At 42.1% G+C, this 22,688-nt stretch overlaps 3 protein-coding genes across 4 annotated transcripts; 2 read left to right on the top strand and 1 right to left on the bottom strand.

Annotated features, from left to right (window-relative positions):
• Positions 1-1,218: 1,218 nt before the first annotated feature.
• On the bottom strand, positions 1,219-5,929 carry si:ch211-153j24.3 (protein c-Fos). 2 transcript variants are annotated; one of them, XM_051071877.1, is made up of 5 exons: positions 5,782-5,929; positions 4,339-4,485; positions 3,512-3,733; positions 2,742-2,849; positions 1,219-2,519 (listed from the first exon to the last, which is right to left on the bottom strand). In XM_051071877.1, exons 2-5 carry the CDS (start codon positions 4,465-4,467, stop codon positions 1,809-1,811), a joined length of 1,170 nt encoding a protein of 389 aa, XP_050927834.1. In that variant the 5' UTR covers positions 4,468-4,485; positions 5,782-5,929; the 3' UTR covers positions 1,219-1,808. The 2 variants fall into 2 exon arrangements, with proteins under 2 accessions (XP_050927834.1, XP_018550004.1); XM_018694488.2 differs by lacking the exon at positions 5,782-5,929 and having other exon boundaries at positions 4,339-4,599.
• Positions 5,930-9,023: 3,094 nt separating this feature from the next.
• On the top strand, positions 9,024-11,563 carry fosab (v-fos FBJ murine osteosarcoma viral oncogene homolog Ab). The gene is made up of 4 exons (XM_018694490.2): positions 9,024-9,332; positions 9,795-10,019; positions 10,140-10,247; positions 10,362-11,563. Exons 1-4 carry the CDS (start codon positions 9,198-9,200, stop codon positions 11,037-11,039), a joined length of 1,146 nt encoding a protein of 381 aa, XP_018550006.1. The 5' UTR covers positions 9,024-9,197; the 3' UTR covers positions 11,040-11,563.
• A 5,165-nt stretch (positions 11,564-16,728) lies between these two features.
• On the top strand, positions 16,729-22,426 carry tmed10 (transmembrane p24 trafficking protein 10). Its single transcript, XM_018694561.2, has 5 exons — positions 16,729-16,962; positions 18,068-18,188; positions 18,709-18,782; positions 20,622-20,748; positions 20,978-22,426. The coding sequence occupies exons 1-5, from the start codon at positions 16,786-16,788 to the stop codon at positions 21,097-21,099; spliced, it is 621 nt and encodes a 206-aa protein (XP_018550077.1). The 5' UTR covers positions 16,729-16,785; the 3' UTR covers positions 21,100-22,426.
• Positions 22,427-22,688: the final 262 nt, after the last annotated feature.

The raw sequence follows: 22,688 nt of genomic DNA, 5'->3' as shown, positions 1-22,688 counted from the left end.
CCCTGGGCTGGATGTGGTTACATTAAGTGCATCCACTGATGTGCTGTTGCTGCCCTGAAACATTATTTGCTCGTTTAAGACCGACACCAAACAGGCTGTGGGTAATAAATGCCCCCGTTTGCTGTTCCGAGAAAGGCTTTGGCACCGTTAAATTACTTATTAGTCCAACTACCATCATGCACGTGACGATAAAGTTTCGTCTGTCTGCTCGGTCCTACTTCGACTTTTTCCGGTAACACGCTACGACTCCAGCCCCGAAATATGACACCTGTCACCATGGAAACAAAACAACTGCAATCACCCAAACATGGTCAAGGGAAGTGAAACGATACGGCAATCGCGTGTTGACGTCACGCAAAGCACGCACTGTGCTGCTGTGGAATCGGATTCCCTTGACCGTGACAATAGTAGAGCTGAGAGCGAGCTATGAATAAATAATAAACCTGCTGTTTCTGCTGCACCCACTCATTTTAAACACGATTCAGTCCCCGATGCTTGAACTTTATGTAACGCACGATCCAAAAATAGACACATTGACATCTGCATGCACCGATACAGAGCTGAAAATATTCTTGACCCTCTTCTTGTCTGTCTTTAATAAGTTTTCTAAAGCATATCGCATAATCTTATATCTGCAGGCGCTGTTGTCACGGAATCGTAAATGTTCAGTTTTTTTTTGTTTTTTTTTTAATCTCAAAAGCTGACTTTCAAAGTTCATTCTCGACCTTGGAGACAGAATTTTAGAAAACATCTCATAACAAGGTCCATTTAGTAGCTGTTCTGGAGCTTTTGATCACATCCATTGGTCTTCTTTGGCAGATGTTGTTCTCTCAGTTGTTATTGAATTGTAAACTTTCACATTTGTACCTCCTCATCCATGTTAGCCCAAAACCCAAGGTTCAAAGTTCATTCTCACCCTTGGAAATAGCAGTCAAGAAAACATCTCACCGTGAAGTCCATTTAGTAGCTGTTTTGGAGCTTTCAGTCCCATCACACAATCTTCATCAGCAAAAGTATTTTTCTCAGGTGTTATGGATTTGCTTTTTTCTCTGAGGACTTCTGAGGTTCTCATCTTTTAAGTGTCTCAAGTGGTCTACTTGTGTACTTGTGTCTTCAACTGCTGAAGAAGACCATGTAGTATGACTGAAAGCTCTAAAACAGCTACTAAATGGACCTTGTGGACCCAGTGGTGGTTTATTTAAATCAATATTCCTGACTGAATAACAATAACAACAAATTGTATGCAGTTGTCTTATTTTATTTCCAGCATTATACAATTTTTTGCATCTGATCATTTTTGATAAGTAAAAAAATAAACTATGTCATAAAATACATCTTGATAAAATACATGACATAATATTTTTACATGGGAAACTTAAAGGAAAATGTCACGTCAGTGGACACCTTACAGCGAGATGTTACATCTATACGCTACACATTAGTAACCCTTCTTTTTTCACTTGTTACAACACAACTTTGTCAACAGTGTTACATACACAATAGGCTACTGAGCATGATCTAACTTCACATCACATTTAGGGATTTTTAAAAACACAAGATACCACCTCTTCTTGGATTACAGATGACTTGTATTTGCATGCATTTTTGACACCAGCACAAAGTCTCATCCCGGAGCGTGGAAGAAGTCGACCCTGTTACAACCACAGAAAACATGTCGTCTACACAACCTTTGATGTTACGGTCTACACAACGTCAAAACTCACACTACAAAAGATTATTTGAGAAAGATCATAGCTTGCTGGCTGGTTAGAATACAATTACAGTATCGTTGCATAACTTGTTTGCATTCACAAGGCCAGAAGTGTTGGAGAGTTAAGACTATCTTTCATTAACTCAGACGCACCGAGGCTGCCTTTGAGACTCTCACAGCCCTCGGCCAACGAATCGATCTCAGAGTAATTAAAGGAAAACACTGTGCGGTAATTGCTACAAGTGGGACTGGAAGACATGACTGGTGTGTTCAAAGATTCAAGGTCATTCGCCACGGACTTGTACAGGGTTTCCCAGTCTGAGAGGCAGAAGGGGCCGCTCAGGTCTATGTCAGGAACGGATGCAGCCGTCTCAGAAGTCACTGCCATCTCCAGGCTGGGCACCAAGTCATCCAGGTCATCTCCTTTCAAGTCCTCCAGAGCCTCCTCTTCGGCACTCGAGCACAGGAGGATGTTGGAGTTCCCCAAAATGGCCGCGGCGGGGATGCAAGGGACGTCGTCCATGTCTTGACTGATGGCGGCCTCTCCAATTGTCGCGTTGCTCTCTGGTGTTTTTCCATTCTCTAAGATAGACAGCAGCTGTGGGGAGGCCGGGGGATCCTGCAGCATTGTGTCAACATCATCTTCATTATCGTCCTCCTCCTCATCATCATCCTCATCATCATTTGCAGGGAGTTTGCAGGATGGTTTGTGGGAGGCTAAGACCTGCTCCAGTCTCTCCTTCTCCTTCAGCAGGTCGGCTATCTCCATCTGGAGGGCAGACTTCTCCTCCTCGAGCTTGTCAGTTTCCTGAGGCGAGGAAAGACAAAACCAGAAAAACAGGACTCGGCATGAGGGAAGCATGAACACAGAGCTGCCCTATGGTGCTCTGCAGTCTTCCCCGCTGTGCTCCTGTGATCTTTAATGACTAGTGACATGTCATACAGCACTGTATATGCCCTCAGCTTTGGAGGAAGGCATGTGTTGACGTGTGGATGCTCTCTATATGGCTTCATAAAACAGTATACTTACAGCCTGTAGAGTGTCTATGAGCTCCCTCCGTCTGTTACGACACTTTGCTGCAGCAATTTTGTTCCTCTCCCTCCTGATCCTCCTCCTTTCTTCCTCCTCTTTGGAAGGCTAAAAAAATCAATCAGATATAGCCGATTTAAATGCGTATCCAGCTAAGTCTTGCCATATCAGCAGTTGGCTTTTAAACACCATTTCACTGGCCAAAAAAAAAAAAAAAAAAAAGAAAAGAAAAGAAAAAAATCGTTGCAGTGTATGCTGGGAATACTGATCTGGTCGGTGCAGACTCTCTTTCAGTTCAGGCGTTAAAATGCTGCACCACTGGCACGGTCTAGCCAGCCACGTGAACGCGCATTTTATGCAATTTCCCATCCCATTCATAAACAGTGTGTCCTGTGCTCGTTACTCCAACAGTAATTAGGACTCGCTGCACCAATTAGACATAATCCAATCACCCTCTGTGCTACTCCCTGCAGTAATTCATTCACACTACTCGCTACTTTAATTTTACTTTAACTGTAAAAAAAAAAAACACACACACACAATTGCGTCTTCTTCCACGTCCTATTTAAAATATCGCGATACGTCAATTTTCAGATTAACCTTTAAGGAATCTTGGGGTGGAATAGGAAATTACTGAAGAACACATACAGACTCATTGATTGATTGACTGACTGATCGATTGACTGATTGATAGGCTACCTGTAACTGTGACATTGCCTCACCCAGCCATCCACCCACCCCTCCCTCCCCACCCCGTATTCCTCGCGTACCTGCTCTCTCTGCCCTTTCCTGCCGGAGGGCTTCGCCTTGTTTGCACCCGCCGGGGAGGACAGCTGGGTCGCCGCGTGAGTTTTGGTCTTCGCGCGGCCGGACGACGACGACGGCGAGACAGATGTGATGACCGACGGCTGCACCATCCACCTCAGATCCGGCGAGGTTGAGATTGCAGTCACGGTCGGAACAAAGGAGTCTGCTGCACCGGCCTCACTGTCCTGGAGAAACCCCCGCCATACACACACACACAGAGTCACACACACACACACACACAATCACAGAGACATACATATGCATGCAGTTAAACGGCTAATTTAGCTTATCTGATGAATACGCAGCTACGCTCATGGCTGACCTTTAGATGTGCATAAATGGTACATCAATCATTTGAGGAATGGCAAAAAGACGAGGATCAACACTGTCTGTGTATCCATCAGAATCAGCTACACGTCCATTCATCAGAGCCTTATCACTCATTTTCATCATCACCATCATCTTCATCACTCTCAAATGAAAGGTCACCACCAAAACATGTAGCCTGCGTGTAGACAACAAGCAATATCCTTTAAATAAGACATGAATTTTACCGCGCTCGTCACCCACAGATGCATGGACACTGTACAGATTACATATGTGTTTGTACAGAATCATTTTCAGCGCGTGACAGTAATCCTGTCAAATAAGATGCTGTCTATGAAACGCACTTGGATGTGTGTGAAGAATTTGAGGAATGCAATCTATGTTATCCTGCTGCATCAATTATCCTGCAAAATTTCATTTTTTGAGACGATTATTTTCTGTGGATGCTCAGATCCGCTTGTACCTTGGCACTGTCCACTGATGATGAAAGCGAGTCAGGAGGATGCAGGCTGCACCCAGGGGTGTCCCCGCCAGGCGATGCTGTGCTACAGCTGGACGATGAGTCGAACTCACTGCTGGAGTCTGGATGCATGTTGTCATCTAAAAATCACTGCATAAAAAGACAGAATAGGGTTTTTGTTATCTATTTTAATACAGCAAACTAACAGCTAAACGCCTTCTTATATTCCATTTGCCAGGTTCATAAATGGTAACTGTGCAGATAGTGGAGAGGCCCGCCTTTTATAGTGAGCAGGAATTTTATGAATGAAATCTGTGTGGTGAGACTGAACCATTTCACAGGAGGGAGAGATGAAGGACAAAAAAACGAGCAAATGTTCTCCAATTCCACATTTAAATCCACGAAATGGCCGAACAGCAATATTAAGCAGCCTTTTCATTTTAACTTATTTTATTTGCTCAAATATTGAAAAAAATAGCGGACATGCATAAAGTGACACCCCCGCCTCCGAGAGGTGCCCATCGCCATGAATGAACTACGTCATTTCATGTATGCAGCATCTGCATCATATACATTATGTTCCCTTTATGTTCCCTTTATGTTCACGAGCCGTATCTTGATTATATTAGTGCATTCATGGCAACAGACATGTTTCTCCAGGTGAAGGGGAATGATGGCTAAGTAATATATGAATGAACATTATTAAACAGTGGGCCTGGTGTGTTTAGTACTTCGTGTGCCCCCCCCCCGAATAGCTCAGGTCAGAACAATGCTGGTGCAACAATATTATAGGAACAATTGCCCCAACGTATCATTCGGAGCAATAATACGAAAGCCAGTGGGATTTAATTAATGCATACAGCTTCCAGCACATCAGGCTGATTACTTATGAGCTGCTAAGTAAAGTGTCATCCATACATCACACGCTGCTTTTCACCTGTCTCTGCATACGAATGGAGCTCCAGCAACAGAATTGTCGCTGTAGTAAAGCAGCCAATCGCTGAATGGACCGGTCGAACCATATATGGTGTTTCCGGGGAACAGGGGGCGCGCTGTGGCGCACAGAGAGCGCGCAGACGGACGTTTGGTTGTGTCTGCGTGTGTGTCTGTGCGTGCGCGCGCATGTGTGCGTGCGTGTATGTGTGTGTGTGTGTGTGTGTGTGGGGCCCACTCACTCAGCACTCACAAAAGAAAGTGAAACATGAGCTAAAACGTTCGGCCGTCACGCATTGTAGCTGATAACAGCGTCATTAGCTGACCACACATACACTACTTTTTAAGGACATGAAGAGGAGGGCAAACCCCTGCAGTTGACCCACCTCTGGTGCAACAATAGTATTTTATGCACGTGTACAATAGATCTTTAAATGTATTTATAGGTTACTAACATCACACTAAAGGGTTGATGCAAAGACCTGGAAATATTAACCATATGCCTTTACTCACTGGTTGATTTGGTGGCTGCTTCCTTTGTGATTATCACCGATGAGACGACAGCACTGTTTCTGTTCCGTTGTGTTAATGCAGTTTATTATGCAAGTCTCACTCCCTCATAGTCTAAATCAGCTCCTATAAGAAAAGGGCTTGTATAGGCTTGATATTCTATATTTAGCTCTCAGATGACCTCACAGATCCACCAAAGTGAAAGGGGATGGATGCTGAATAGAAAGGGGGGCCCCTCACTCGTGTTCAAGTGGGGCTGCGCTCCCGGCTGCTTCCCGGCAGTCGCAGCCCACCCTGCGGGGCTTATTTACCGGCACTTCATTAGGTGGTCAGCTTGAACCTATTCAGTCGCTGGCTGCTCAAGACCAGAGGGGTTCAAAGGTCGGGCATAACTGCAGACACCCCTCACTACAGCTCAAAGACGTGTTTTCTTCAAAGCAACTTGAGCGTGAATGTGCACAGACCGTTTAATAAACCACAGTTTATTTTTAGACTCAGTGACATCAGCGTTCAAAGTTCATGTAAAACAGGCGAATAGATCATTTGTTAATTGTGCTGTTGTGAATAACATCACTGCTGCTGTATGTGATGAAACTTGGGCTAAAATTAACTGACTCGGGGTTTAAAGGAACAAAAAAAAAAGAAGAGTCATTCGCCTAAAATCAAACCTAAAATGAATACATTACATAAAATAGCCTACAAGCTGAGTGTGGCTGTAATCCACTTAAAATGACATTACCTACTTTCCCCAGAATGTAAATTACACTATGTGAAGAAGATCTCATCCATAAATTAATCTTTCTCTGTGTTGCTGCAAGCCAATTGATTTAATGGTATTTGGTGTTATTTTTCTATCAATATTATTTTTATTATGGCCAAATTGTAGAAACAAAGTAGCACACACGCCAATCTTTAATCTTTAAATTGGTTTATTCTTTTCTCCCTAAGAAGTAAAAAACATTGTCCAGGACAAATAGACTAGGTCAGCATGGCTGGGAAGCAAATCTTGCCAACCAGTCAAACAAAACAGTTAAACAATCCACAGGATAAACGGGTTGTTTGGTGTCCTGTTTCATTCTGCGCTGCCCGGGCTCCGCAAGGAAGAGCGTCGTCTGAGATCAACACACCAGACAGAGCTCTCACTCTGACATCGTGTCCCGGAACCAGACGTTTCGGGTGAATCGCTGACGTAATGACACATTCTTGTATGGGCGACACTGAAGAGCCGGGTTTTGTTTTATTTTGTGGAGTGGTTTGTCGCCACAACAGAAACGATCTTTGTTGCCATGCAAATCGAGGACGTCACTGACGCGAAGGGGTGGAGTGTTGCTACGGCAACCAGGAATGTTAAACAAAACAAAAGCGCGGGAAAGAAAACACTACTCCTGTAGTCTATATTGATGAACTTCGACACAATAACACTATTATCAACACGTTATGGCTTTATTTATAGCATGTTGACGCGTATAACACCTATTTTGTTTTTAACAACAGAATTGTCTGTAGCATGTACACTGTTTAGAGAAATACTACTAGAGAAAATACTACTGAGTATTCCTAAATGGCTCTATAAAGAAAACAAGGAAAACTTAGCAAAACTGTTTTGAATGAACATCTGACAGTTGTGATAAGTTTTGCTCTTCCTGTTTTTGTTCTTTGCCCATATACAACTTTTTATAAATAGCCTACTAAATCAACAACAACAAAACTATCAGCATAATGTTGACATTAGCAAAAGTACTATGGGATTTTTGTGATAGTTCTATAATATACTTTTTTATTAAGGACTGATTGACAGGAAAAAGTGATGTATAATCTTAATTAGCGTATTTGTAGAAATGAAAATATGTTCTAAAGCCAGAGAGTAATTCAGCTCAGCAATTAATTTCAAGAGCAATATGTCTAGTCTAAGTGCCTGGCTCAGTGTCAAACTGCATTTCACTCTTACAGCTCGGTATGACAATCACAAAGGTCAAGGCGTGAGGATTCCCTTTACTACAGTCTCAGGGGAAGACCTTTTGGGGCAAGTATACACACACCTGGGAAAAACAAATCGCTGTCGTGGAAAAGTACACATCAGAAACCAGTTATCAGCTGGCTCTGCAACTAAACACACCCTTTCTTGGATTGAACACTAAAGGTACAAGCACTGCCTGAGGGGACAGGCACATACGCAACTACCTCTGCTATGACATGCATCTATCGTACTCCTGGCATATGTTTATATAGAGCTGTTCTGGACCACATTCAAATTAGAAACATTCCTTTGTCGCCTGCCAATAAAAAATATTCCTAGAGTTAAAGTAAAAAAAAGAAAAGAAAAAGAAGCCTCAGGTAACCAGCATAAAGAGTTACATTTATTCTTACATAATTTTTATCTCCAATTTATCAACATTATTATTATATTATTGACTTATTCTTTATACTACCCTGCATTTCACTGCTTATATTGTATGAGCATGTGTCAAATCAAAAACTTTAAATCTTTGATGCTAATAGACTTCAAACACAACAGCAGTACACCTGACACTGTAAATGTACTGTTGTTTTCCAGCCTCAGTGATAGCTGTCAGTCTGCTATGAAAATGCATTTCAGCTCATCTAATTAAGAGTGGTAAAAATAAGACTGCTGTGGTCATATTGTTCATATTAATGATATGGATAATAATATTTAAAATAAATATTTAACAGGAAAGTTTAAAAAAAATACACCAGCAGCATGTGGTTCAGTGCGTTTGTTTGATACACTTAGTTCAGAACAAGTGAATCTGCATGTTCAAATTTATCTTTGATGCACTTTGATGAGTAGGATGTACTTTTGCTGACCATTATCCCAGTTCTTGAGTTTTCACAACAGACTCTGTGTTTGTTGTCTTACATAACGTCATGTCGCTGTCGGCCAATCTCGCAAGGTGTATTTCCCAGCAAGGCCCTCCCCTTCACAGGATGCACCATATTTGGAAAATTACGTATTGGGGATCCCGTTTCTGGAATATTCCATTTCTTGAAGGTAAGATTAAAAAATATTTCTAAACGCCACATTTTACCTATAAACAGCATAAAGAGGCGTTGCATATTCAACTTTAAACATATTCAAACCAAGTATAAGCAAAACCGAGCGGTATTGCTGCGTTGTCAAGTCGGTGTTTTGGTGTTTTCCTCCCCTCGGTGTCGAGTGAGGAACACTCCCCTTTTGTCGACGTCATTCGCCGTCTTCTCGAAAGTATAAAAGCGCTCCGTGTTCCCAGAGTTGACAATCAAACTTTGAGTAGCAGAACAACGAGCAGAGACAACAGACCGGAGCAGCACTTTAGAGATTTTCCACAAACCTACTAAAAGGGATTTCCTCGTCTCAAGTTCACAGTCCCCCTCTCAGTAGAGTTTGTCTGGATCTTCCAACGTCTTGTTTTTTGGGAACGATGATGTTCACCGGATTCAACGCGGAGTGCGATTCTTCCTCCCGCTGCAGCACCGCTTCCCCGTCCGGGGACAATCTGGGATACTACCCGTCACCGGCGGGATCTTGCTCCAGCATGGGATCTCCTCAGTCTCAGGTACGTCCAGCCAAATATTATTACACTTTTATTACAACATAGGCTATTTAACATTTGAAATGTGTTGTTAGTTGGCATGCAAGGAACAAAAGAGAGAAAGCTCGTTTTTAGCAAGCGAATTATGCTCATAAAGCTTAAACATAAAGTGTGTGAATAATAAATGTATGAGTTAAAATGTAGACCGATAAATGATTATAGCCTCTGCTGAGTTGTGCTTGAAATAGTCTGTTGACCTGCGCTTCACACAATCCAAGGCAATTTTCATTCATCCACCTGGAAACTCCATAGAGAGAGTGTAACGTCATAGTTGACATCATATGGATATTTTTAAACCTTCCAGCTTTTTATAGACCCCCTGCTTCATTCATACACATCCTGCAAATGCTAAACCCCCTCCCCACCTCCTCTCCTCCTGAAAGTATATCAAATGTGCTGAGGATCCTCTTGCTTCATTCCTTCCAGGATTTCACTGACCTGACAGCATCAAGTGCCTCCTTCATCCCCACTGTCACGGCCATTTCAACAAGCCCAGACCTGCAGTGGATGGTCCAGCCTTTAATTTCCTCAGTGGCCCCCTCTCACAGAGCTCACCCCTACAGCTCCAGCCCCAGCCCAGCCTACTCCAGACCAGCCATGAGGTCGGCATCCAAGGCTCACAACTCTACCAAGAGGGGCAGAGTGGAACAGGTAATTATCATCCGGCCATCTAACTTCAGCTGTTACCTAAGAAGCAGTAACTTCCTTGTCAAGGTGTGTTAAGCCTCACAGAGCTCGAGTTTTTAACTTTTTCTTTCATATTATGTGCAGATGACAGCTGAGGAGGAAGAGAAGAGAAGAATTCGCAGAGAGAGAAATAAGCAGGCAGCAGCAAAATGCCGCAACAGGAGGCGGGAGCTTACTGACACACTGCAAGCTGTAAGTATCCCACAGATTTACCATCATTTATCAAAGTGTATTTCTCACCACAGCTAATAAGTGTTATCCAACAGCCAAGTTAACACCAGTTCCTCTTTTCTTTATCCCTTGTAGGAAACTGATAAGCTGGAGGATGAGAAGTCCAGCCTGCAGAATGATATTGCCAATCTCCTGAAGGAGAAGGAAAGGCTCGAGTTCATTCTGGCTGCCCACCAGCCCATCTGCAAAATCCCCTCAGAGCTGGACACAGATTTCCCCGTGGTCTCCATCTCCCCTGTCCGCTCCTGCCTCCCCACTGAGGCATCTTCCCAGCCACAGACCACCATCCCCCAGGCATCCACCATCACTTCCAGCCAGCCAACCTTCACCTCAACCTCCAACTCAATCTTCTCCAGCAACAGCAGCTCCATCCTCTCCACCACCACCGTCTCAGACAGCACGGTCAAGATGACGGACCTGGACTCCTCCGTCCTGGAGGAGTCTCTGGATCTGCTGGCGAAGACCGAGATGGAGACGGCGCGGTCGGTGCCAGAGGTCGACCTGTCCAACTCCCTCTACACGACTCAGGACTGGGAGCCTCTTCACGCCTCAGCCAATAACAATGATTTTGAGCCGCTGTGCACACCTGTAGTGACCTGCACTCCTGCCTGCACCACCTACACATCTTCTTTCGTGTTTACCTTCCCAGAGGCAGAGACCTTCCCCACCTGTGGTATCGCCCACAGGAGAGGAAGCAGCAGCAACGACCAGTCCTCTGACTCCCTCAGCTCACCAACCCTGCTGGCCCTTTAAAAGACTCTTCCATAGACAATAGTACTTCCTATCAAGCACATTCTCTTGATGTATGAGATAGATGTGCAGATCACAGGGCTATGGAGTGGACATGTACCAGGAAGCAAATTATTTCAGAATTTTATTTGCCTTTATCTTGCCTATTACACCAATGTAGCAAGTTAAAAAGCATGTTTCAACTAATACCACCTAGTCGTTTTATGAGTTAATATATGATTTTATGGTGCTAGATAACAAAATTTGTTGTAGTATTGATGTGTGTTCAGAGCAATAGTTATTATTGATCCAGTTTGTTTTCTGGTTGATGGAAAGTGAGAGTAATATGTGAACTGTTTGTGAAACTTTAAAACTGACGTGCTTTGTCTTAACCATGGTCTGAGTGGTCTATCTTCATATGAAGTTTTCTGTGAAAACATTAGTGGTTTTAATTTATGAAATTTCAATTTATTTTTTTACACAGAGAGAATAGATGAATGTTGTTTGTAAGAGATGTAAATAAAAAACATAGTGATATTTAAATTCAATTCAGTTTGTCTGGTTGAATCTTTTATCATTATATGCACACACACATTCACACATATGCGTTTTTTCTACAGATGTATAACCAGCAGGCGGATAGAACAGCAGCTCCAGTGGTGTTCAACACAGAATTAAAATAATGTCTAAAATTAGCCTCTATACGGGATAGCAGTATTTTTCCTGCACCTCCACTGGCTCTATTTATTGTTCCGTCTGTTGCCAAGGTTAACTATACGTCAGGGCGCTTACGTCAGTGCGTTCTTTCCATTTTTTTAATTTGCAAGCCCAGCGCGATGACGTCGGACTTCCGTGGCCAAATATAGAGTGTTAGGAGGACTCGCTGCCGTTTCTGCTGTTGCTGCCTTTACAGCCTGCCAACAAAAAACCAAGGCAATACGGGCCGCGCGGTCAGACACCATTTTCCGCTTAAGCACGGACATGTTGGTATCTGTCTCTGAATTTTCCCCACAGAGACGTTTGATCTGGTCAATGGCATGTCTGTAAGAAAGAGCAAAAACGTGATGTATTGCGTCCCCAAATCGAAGCGATATGATATGACCGCCGCTGCACAAACATACGCACACATACGCTTACACAAGGGAAATCGCAAGAGGATCTGAAAGCAATATTTTGACCACGACCTACGTTGCTTTGATATGTTCTTTTTCTCTCGGACGGTTTAAATTCGCTAAGCATCACCTCCCACGTGCAGTCAAAGACGCACATACGAGTTACAGCACAATGCAATTAAAATAGCCCTCAGAAATAATTCAGAAAGGCACTAGACAGCAGCAGCCTGGTCTCTACCTAGACTAGCTGTGGTTGCAGATGGACTGTGGCTCGCAGACAGCTGGACATGAGGTGTAAAGTGTCTGTCTGCAAAGTGGTATTTTTATTCAGCCTGTTCCAAATCCTATTTCCCACCAGACAGTAAAAATCCACCTCTTCTGGGAACACAGCCGGGCCAAGAGTAACACTGATGTTCCATCATTACATCAAAATGTCTGGTTTGATGAAGAAGTCACATGTAAATGGCTAAATTGGGAAGATGTGATCTAGAAAGATAATTTACTCATAGTCTGGCATATTTTCCATTGGTTGTTAATGTAGTACATAAACAACTAACTCAAGATGCACAGTACTGTATGAGACAATTCATAGGCCTATATTTAATGATTTGCAGAATAGGGCGTACATACAGGACCAGTTACACACCAAGGCAGTTTCAAAGTGCCTCTTTGCTTCATCACAAAAAAAGTTAACACAACTTTTCTCCCTCATTATCACGGTCATAATTTAAAAAATGTAACAACCTTACATGTTTGAAGGTACTTTGGGTGCATTATTTCAGCTCATATCCTCATGGTTCAGGTGCATGTAAGGTTCTTAAAAGTTGTTAGTTACACACAACTGGTCTGGCTCTGTCATATTATTTGAATTAAACTAGAGTTATCATATTGTGACAGTCTTGTGCTGCTTTTCTGCTGGGTTTAACCAAACTGATTCCCTCTCATCATATGAGGTGATTTCTTCATTTCCTTATTTTGGTGGTAAATTTTTACAACATTCGGTAGCTTTGTCAAAAATTATGCCATTTGTGCAAATGCTTTTGTCACAAAGTTAGCGATGAAATCCTCCCAGCCTCTCCCTTCTACTTGTCATTCTTTCACCTCACTTGCTCATTCCACCTTTTATCAATATTGCACCATGTAAAGAATCATCAGAAGGCGGATTGCCTAATGGCCTTTAACAGGAAATGCGTGGTGAGTGCGCGTGCAGGACATGCTGGATGGAAGACTACCACCGTACAATAACTGACTTATGCTGACGTTTGAGCTCTTCCAGTGTGGACACACCCTTTTTTGCAACACAGCCGAGATATCAGCAGTTGTTACTCCGCTCCATTTCCTGTATGGATACAGGCCCTGCTCCTCCAGAATAAGACTTGACATGAATCAAAAGATTAAAATATTTGATAATGTTTGAAAATTTCACTTTCAAAATGCTTGGATTGAACCTTTTTTCGAAAGCCTCTTGTTTTGTGAGCACTATACTGTTGCATAACACTTGAATTCTGAGTACCTATCTATTTTCTTTTGCACTTAAGCAGAGCCTCTTTCTCCTCAATAAAGCCTCTATGTGCGACCATGCAGCGCCTAATAACTCTTTCTATTAATACCTCTTTGCTGGCCCCAGGGAGATGGGGTAGCAGCAGAAATAGCAGGTGCCTATTGCTTCTTTTAACATCAGCATCAACAGCAGTAAAATTAGACCACTATGACGCCAACCTGCGTCGGTTCTGCAACCCAGGGGAGGAACCAGGCAGTGTACGCCTGATAGAAAGAGGAGGAAACTGAGGCAAAGGGAGGAGGAGGAGGAGGAAAGGAGAAAATGATGAGTGTGTGAGGGCAAGCAGGGAGGGAGGCAGACAGAGATCCCTGTCTTGGTGTAATTGTGAGCACAGTGATGATGAAACAGCCGAGTTCGCCTCCATGCCACGACGACAATAGCTCGGTTTGGCTGGGCTCCATGTTCACAGAAACCTCATCCCCTGATACCTTTCTTTTGTCGAGAGAGGATATAAAAGCTGTAAGAAAACACAAATACCTTGGTGTCTTCCCCCTGTGGCTAAGAGTCTGTCTGAGTGACGGTGTGCCACAGTTATTCAGTGGTGCATATACAATGATGCCAATGTATATTTTACTGAAGCAAATAACAAAGCACGTCTGTTCCTTTCTTTGTTTTACCATCATGGGTGTCAGAGTGACTCCATCTGACACAATGAAATAGGCTTTATGACACAGTCTGTGTGTTCATCTGTGGCCGTGTATGACAAATCCAAATTGGGTTTGCACTTAGTCTCGATGCTGTTTACTTATCAGCATATGTCTGCTTTTTGTTTGTATTTTAAGTATATAGAAGTGATAACAAGCTCAACTCACCTCAGAGAATGATAGCAGGTAGCTGAGGGGTGTGCAGACACTTGCATCAGCATGCATGCTCATTTAAGGAAGTATTCTACACTGGAAAGTAAGACTTTCATAATGACATGCAATTTTGAAACAGTGCCCAGAGGTGATAAAAATTCAGTCATTAGATAGATTACTGAAGTAGTTTTCCAAGTGGCTTACAGACAGCATCTGACCCCTTTAAATATTTAATTCACAATGAATATTAGTCTTGAAAATGGCTGAAAATTGTTACAGACAAAGTGAGGTTCAATGAGCAGGTGTGACATTCACATTTCAGTATAGTTAAAATGTTCATTAATCACAGGTATATCAATACAAAGTTTTGTGGAATTCATTTCTAGCTTAAAAGCTCTGTAGCACACGGAGGAGTGTGTGACATGCTATTCTTAGAGGTTATTTGACGCACTAAGCTACAATACTGGAGGGATTTCTCTCTCCAATAATTACTGTTCACTTAGTGCCAGACTCCCCACTCAGCAGTGTGTTCTCGTCTTGTCTCGTGGGATTGGTAACAAGGATGTTTCCCTGGAAACTGGACAGCTCTATCATATGTAATTGGGTAATCCCTGAGCTGCTGACAGAAAAATAATAGCTTTTGGGATTTTGAAAATATCCCAGCCAACACAGAGCATGATATGTCTGTTTTGTAATCCGGATTTACCAGTCACAAACTGGATGGATTATTATGCAATTACGGTAATATGAAAGATGTTTTTAGGTGAAAATCCATAAATATCAATAAGCTAATTGTGACCAGTTAGAAGGACAAAATGAAAAGAGTTGATTTCTAATCTTATAAAAGCTATATCCATATATTTCTGTGGGAACAGTTTTAAGAGGTGTACAGTGATATAAGTATATCAATCATCGCTCAGTCAGCTACAGTATAAGACTGTTGTATGAAGGAGTTTACAAGGTATGAAACAGGGTCACATGATTACTGTCATTACAAAGTTCATCCTAGACTTGTGTGCTGAATTTTCTCACTTGTTATGCTGAGTATCTGAATACCACAATACAACAGACCATACTCCTCACTAGTGTCAAGGACCTATTTCATCAAATAGGTGAAAGCCCCTGAACAATTTTATGTGATCTTCACAGTGTTGAATTTCCATGTTAGCACAAGTCCTCCCACACTGTGTCACTCTGATTAGTCTCAACAGCTTTTATGACCCATTAGAGGGCCCAAGGTGTCAAATGTGCTGTAGTCTATGCAAGCGCCCAACCAGAGTATTATCAAATCAGACACTTTGTCTGAACTCAAATGAGTTTTGTGTTTATAACTCTAACTCAGTTGTGGCTCGTATCCTTGACAAAGTCTGAAATGACATGAGAGCCTGTGGCTGCACAGTCCTTACCCTAGCTGCTCTCTGGGCCGTTCAGAGAGCTTAAAATACCCTATGCTTAAAAAAAAAAACATGTCATGTATTTACACTGTAAACCTTTTCTGTCAATGTCGTCTATCTTTCTCCAGCTGTTCATTAACACCTGGTCATTACTGTTGCATTGAAGAAGTGTTCCCCATAGGTGCTGCATGTGCGTCATGCTCTGCTTCAGTTCTCCTCTCTGTTTCAGGTCCTGTCTTTAGACTGTACCAGCAGAGATCATGTGGTGTTGATTAGTTTGGCTAAATGTTTCAACAGCCTGCAGACATGTGAGGGAGCCCCACTGGGATGCTGTTGAGTTAGCAGTGTCCCCTCTGGCCTAACAGTGGTATAGGAATCTCATTGTCCACTAACTGTAACCTTGCTGCTGGATCTGCTGCATTCTCCTTTTGCCATCCTCCCTCTTACTGACAAGATGATTTGTTCTGTGTAGGGTGATCCTCACCAGTAAGATACAAGAGTAGTCAAAGGTCATCATTCCCTCTGATCTCTTGCCCATGTTAAAGACACCTGACCCAGGTTGGTTTGCTGATGAGGACAATAAGATGTAGTTGAAAGTTTTGCTCTCAGATCCTTCATCCTCATATTTTTCAAACGTTGTTCTCCTGAACGTTAAGTTACAGGCCACACACAGGCACGGCTGGAATAAAGTGGACCACTGCTCAGACACCAAGGGGTCCCAGAAACAGGTTCATCCAGCCACGCACGCAGTTTGACCTCATCATGAGATCTGGAGTCGGAGCGTAGTTCTCCCTCCAGGCCGGCGGAGGCGCTCGAGTGTTCAGTGAGGCCGGTTGTGTGAGTTGGAGTTCGGCGTTAAGCTAGTAGGCTGGCACGGGCTGGTTGGACGGTTGGTTGAGGGCAGCCATGGCTCGACTCGCTGTGCTACTGCTGTTACCGGTTCTTATTGAATCGGTATTTTCAATTTCTTTCTTTTTACCGGTCAACTCAAGAAAGTGTTTACGGGAGGAGATCCACAAAGACGTCCTCGTGACAGGGGAGTATGAAATAAGCGAACAGGCGAACACCAAAACTAATCTGAAGGTGAGCACAGACCTGCGGCTAGCTGCTGCTAACGTACCCAGTTTATATTGAGGCCGAAATGGCTTCATTCTGTGACCGTCTGTAATGTGAGCCAGCAGGTGAAGTGAAATTCATCAGCTTATATTGAAGATAGTCTCCGCTGTTGGCGAAATGCGGCTGAATTTTGTGACAACTGTTGTTAGCACTGTAGCTAACTAAGGCCCGGAAAAACTCGCCTTCCTGGTTTCTGTAGCTAATTAGCTAGTCAACGTCAGTGCTACATTACCGAGTGCTTTAGAGTAATTTGCATTTTGACACAAAGTCACATTTCTCTGACACCAGTGAAGGGTCGTTGTATCACCGACTGTGGGTGTTTATTTCTCAGCTGCCCTGTGCTAATGCTGTGTGAAAAAATGCCGTCAGAGTCGTCGGCTCGGCTCTGCTGCTGTTACACGTCAGTCTTACCGTCCATTCAGCTGGCAGGCACGAGCTAGCGACATTAGCACATTAGCGATTAACATGTCAACGACAGCTTATATTTAATGTTGTTTAACTAAATATCATCCTAAAACCTCCTCCACTCATCATTCAGGAGAGCAAGTTCTCACGTTGTTATTAACCCTTTGTACCCCTCATTAAAATATCGCTGAAATAGTTTTAGAAAAATACATGTCTACATGTTGTAACAGCTGCCAAAACATCATCATCAATGTTTTACTGGTATTAACAGGCTGTTTATTGGTATTGATGAATGATTCACGCTGATTTGAATGCAGTTTATTGAGGCTGTGACTTATGGTTAGGGTGATTAATATGTTGTTTAATCTGCTCATTTTTCATATGATAGTTTAATCTTTGAAATGTCAAATATTATCCTTCAATAATAATTCTTAAATTGTCTGTTTTATGTTACCAACTTTACGTCACCATCATTTAAAACTGAGAAAAGCAGCAAAACCTCACATTTGAGATGCTGGAACCAGAGACTGTTGGACTTTTAGTTGACTTTGTTTTCTTAGAGAAGGACTGATGTGATTGATTTACAAAACTGGTACTGATCAGTTTTCTGTCAATCGATCCAGCACATCAGTAAATATTTATATCATTATTTTCTTAAATTTTGTAGATCACAGATTCCTCCAGCCACACTCTTTACTCTAAGGAAGATGCAACAAAAGGAAAGTTTGCATTCACTACAGAGGACTATGACATGTTTGAGGTGTGCTTTGAAAGCAAATCACCCTTGGGTAAGTGTGTTATCTTGCCAAAATCAGTCAACTTACAGACACAAGAATATCCTCACCCACCTAAACCGCTCATTCCAAAAAGCTGTTTCATTATTTTTCTTTCACTGAGAGATAAACATTAATATTAAAGCAGTTGTTGTTACCAGTACACACAGAATTTGTTTGTCTTCATCATCAACTAAGGTCTAAAGTCTGTACATTTTGCTCCACTTTGTGTAAATAAAATGTGAAATGCCACATGTAAATTTGTGGAAATGCAACCATGTGTCGTGTTATGGATTGAATTGCAGAGTAGTTATCAAGGAAATATAAAAAGATTTTGTTTTCTCATCAAGTAATAATGGTTTGTACCAAAAAAATTGCTTAATGGCATAACAGGTGAAAAGTTTCTTATATGGTGTGTAATGAAGGCCTTTGTAGAAAAACACCAGGTTTAAGCAGCACTGCGAGTGACTACAATTTAAAATGTTAATTTCAGTTAATTGCAGATTATGTTAAAAGCTTGGCTCTTTTTGATCAGGAACTGGAAGAGTACCCGACCAACTGGTCAATCTGGACATGAAACATGGTGTGGAGGCCAAAAACTATGAAGAGGTAAGTTTCAGAGTCTGAACGGTTTGCTTGCTTTAGCAGAATGATAGACAGTGTGGATGAATAAAGTCAATCTGGTGCTCAACTGGGTCAGTGGATACAGGACACTGGTCCTGCAGCAGGAGTTTCACCACATTTGTTCACTAGCAGCCAGCATTCTTGAGGCTGATGGAAGTGCTAAGGGGCGCATAAATCTAAATACAATTTAAACTTTGGGTCGAAGTTCTCCATTTGACCTCTGATGATGTGCAGATCGACCCACTTGGTTTAAAGTGCAAATTCACTCAGTATCAGGTTAAAGGCCCTCTTTGTCAGACTATCTTGGAAACAACCCAAGTTCAGATGTAAGAGATGCAAGAGACATGCAAACCTTTCCCTGAAGCTGTTGCATAACATTGAAATAAGCAATGACTTTTATCAGATTGACAAATCGAGTTGAGCTGTGGAAACAAGAATTCAGTGTTCCAGTGTGTTATTTGAATTTCCGCCACATTAAGTGCTTGTTTCTGATAGCAGCAATGCAGATGCCTTTTGCCATGTTAGTTGCATTGCCAAGTGTCCATTGTCAAAATGTGATAATGACGTCAAGATGTTCCAATGTAGAAAAGAGGGAAATCAACGGAGGAGGTTCTTTGCCTCCACATCATTCAACAGTTTCCTTCATAGAGACGCATTGTTGTGCATTATCACTTAATATTCTTAGTGGTTCCTCTGAGAATGGGTTAGCACTTTGCCGCCTCCGGCCACACTTTATAATAAGTGGAGAAGTGATAAGACCTATGAGCTGAGAATTGCCCCCCCTCCCCACACATGGTGCACTGAACATGACGTCTTGTTCTGCTGAGTGAGCGTGTCGGTGGATGTTCAGGGAGAGCTCAAGTGGGGCCTGCCTGTCTGCAGGCAGGTGGGTGGAGCAGAATTTTTTCATGTATTCACCTACGTAGATGGGTGTGTTACTTTGAACAGAGTGAGTGTCTGAGTGTCTCACTGTTCGATGGAAGTTGTAATTGTATTTGGTAAATGTGCTGGAAAGAATCGGAGAAACTGTACTTGGCAGACTCAAGCTGTATCCAGTGTGTCTCTATTCTCTGCTTATTTGATGTCATTTGCATGTTGCCTCTCCCTCAGATTTTACTATGCTGTTTCCTAATGACCACAACGTCCTTGTCTAGTGCTGCTGCACATTTGCTTGCTATAGATTGGTTCATCTTGTCCAGACCAAAGTGAAAGACAGAGTTGTTGTTGATTTTAGTTTTTGTCCATTTACAGTTCACTCAGACTTGATACAAACAAACCAAAAGTTGTAAACGCAAGTTGTGCTGACTAACAAGGTTAACCTGCTCATTGGGCAGTTTTGGTGTATCATCAGCTCTATATAGGTCACAGAGCTCATTTCTGTGGCTGGACAGCAAGTCGCTCCAAAAGAGCACACAGTGAGCACTGTCCTAATTAACAATAGACTGCTGCATATTGGAAAGGAAATATTCTGCAGTACATCATGAGGAACAGTTGTCATAATCATTAGATATATCAGTAAATTTATTCACATTAGCTGTTGAATATGTTCACATCAGACATTCAAATCACATAATAATGCCATGGTTGATGCATTTTGAGTTTCCACACAATCCAACCACACAAGAGTTTGTTGAAGATCAAGTTGGTGCAGTTGTTTGAGAGTTCAAATGGCCTCGCTCTCAGCAGCCTAAACAAACAAGTAAATGGTCAAACAATAGAACTAAGAGTGACACCTGCTGGACAAAGTATATAACAACACTGCTGAAGTGGTAGATCCCTCAGACATCTTCTGTCAGTTCAGTAGTCTCTGTTTTGTTCCTCCAGATTGCTAAGGTGGAGAAGCTGAAGCCTCTTGAGGTCGAGCTGAGGCGACTGGAGGACTTGTCAGAGTCCATCGTCAACGACTTTGCTTACATGAAGAAGAGAGAGGAGGAGATGCGGGATACCAATGGTGAATAAACATCATTTTGCTGAGACGGCACATAAATAACCACAGGGAATGGACAATTGATCAGACTATAATTACTCTCTCTCGTTGAATGTCCTCATTTTGTTTTCTTAGAAAGTATCAGGTTTTCATTACACCAGGGAACAGGAGTAAAGATCAGTTTTGTTTCTTAGATAATTGTATGAACAAAAAGTATCGTCACAGACCAGTAAAAAACCCTTCTTTTTTCCAGAGTCCACCAACACACGTGTGCTGTACTTCAGCATATTCTCCATGTGCTGTCTCATCGGGCTGGCTACATGGCAGGTCTTCTACTTGCGGCGCTTCTTCAAGGCAAAGAAGCTGATCGAGTAGAGCGCCTCCTCCTCCCCCCCAGCTCCTTACCACGGGGGAAGCTACTTGTCGGTCAGCCAACGCATCCCAACATCCACCCTCCTTGGACTAGCTTCAGCAAACAACAGCAAGTGGGGTTGAGGGGCTCAAATTCTAGTTTTCACGGCTGTGAGAAAGAGTACCAAGGTCGTCCTCTGAAAAAAAAAAAAAAAGATTCACCTGCTTATTTGGGGGTTTGAAACATGAAAAGCGCTGTAGGGAGAAATGCACTGTGACATGGGAGGCGTATGTCATTGCATTAGTGAGATACGTCCACTCCTATGGTACTTTACACGTTTCTGTCTGCACTGTTTTGAATGTTGCAGCTTACTGAATAAGAACTTGTTCCTTCAATCGGTTGAACAGTGATGTTTGATTTTGAGCTCAGTTTGAATGGATGTGCCACGAGCGAATGTCTTTTGCCCTTCTGTTGATGTACACATTCTTTGCCATGCCAAGCAGACTAGATCCTTGGTGCCCTTTGATCAAGTGAAGGCTATTTGAAAAAAGTGGTTTGTTGTTACTTTGAGGAGAAAATTGGCAACCACTGAACTTCTGTGTAATGTCATTTAATTTGCATACATGTTTGGTAGCTAAATTTAACGGTGTCTTTAGTTTGTTTTCATATTGTAAATGCTATTTAGTTGCTTCTACAGGTATATTTTTGGGGGTTGTGAATTGTCAGAGTGATATTCTCTTATAAATTAGGTCACATCTATTAGCTCTTGCACGTTCTAGTTTTGTTTTTGAAACATCTGAACATTAATTTGTCACCAGTCAAAAGTAGCCATAAACCCAGAGCCTTGTCCTTAATGCAAGGAATTATCAGCATCATATGTGTATGGCCACGAGGAATTTAACCACCCGATTTCTATGATACAGTTCATATATAGTTGTGCAAGTTATTTTCTCGTCAGACTGCAGCAGGTCGAGGTTTTGTCGGGAAATATAAAGAAGGTTATCTAGACATTTTCTCTCACTCATGCGCCTCTCTTCTTTACACACTGGTGAATTTAATTATTCTTTTGAAATTTTCAAAGTATCACTTCCCAATTACAGTACTTGCAGATCCATCCAGCGTGCTTCTTTTCGTTAGAAATACTTGCGAGGCTTGGGTTACATGAGAATGTGGGTGGTTGCAAATATTCAGATTGTTTTTGACAAGAATTAATTGAGGCATCTGTCATGGGAACATTTTTAACAATGAACATGCGCATTGTGCGCAATCAATGATTTTTATGTTGACTGATAAATTTTGTAAATTTGTGTTGGGCTTTTATTCAATAAAATATTGGATGGATTTACATTAGTTACAGTGTAGTCCAACATGTATCTTCCAACTTGTGATGCTAACATTTGTTTTCTGAAAGGCAGTTTCAGACTTTAAAAATCACTTTACCTATGCACAGGAATAAGCTGTAATCACTCAAAAAACATGGCATCATGACATCATAGCGCTGTAATGTGACATGTATAACATAAAAAATAGCAAAAATATTTCCAAATTTCAGTTATTTAAATGACACGAAGCTCTGTTACTCTGTTCATGCTATGTTGTTACTTTAAAACAG

The sequence above is a fragment of the Lates calcarifer genome, linkage group LG7_1 (genome assembly GCF_001640805.2).
Source record: "Lates calcarifer isolate ASB-BC8 linkage group LG7_1, TLL_Latcal_v3, whole genome shotgun sequence".
Taxonomy (NCBI): Eukaryota; Metazoa; Chordata; class Actinopteri; family Centropomidae; genus Lates; species Lates calcarifer.
This window is presented reverse-complemented; position numbering and strand designations above follow the sequence as displayed.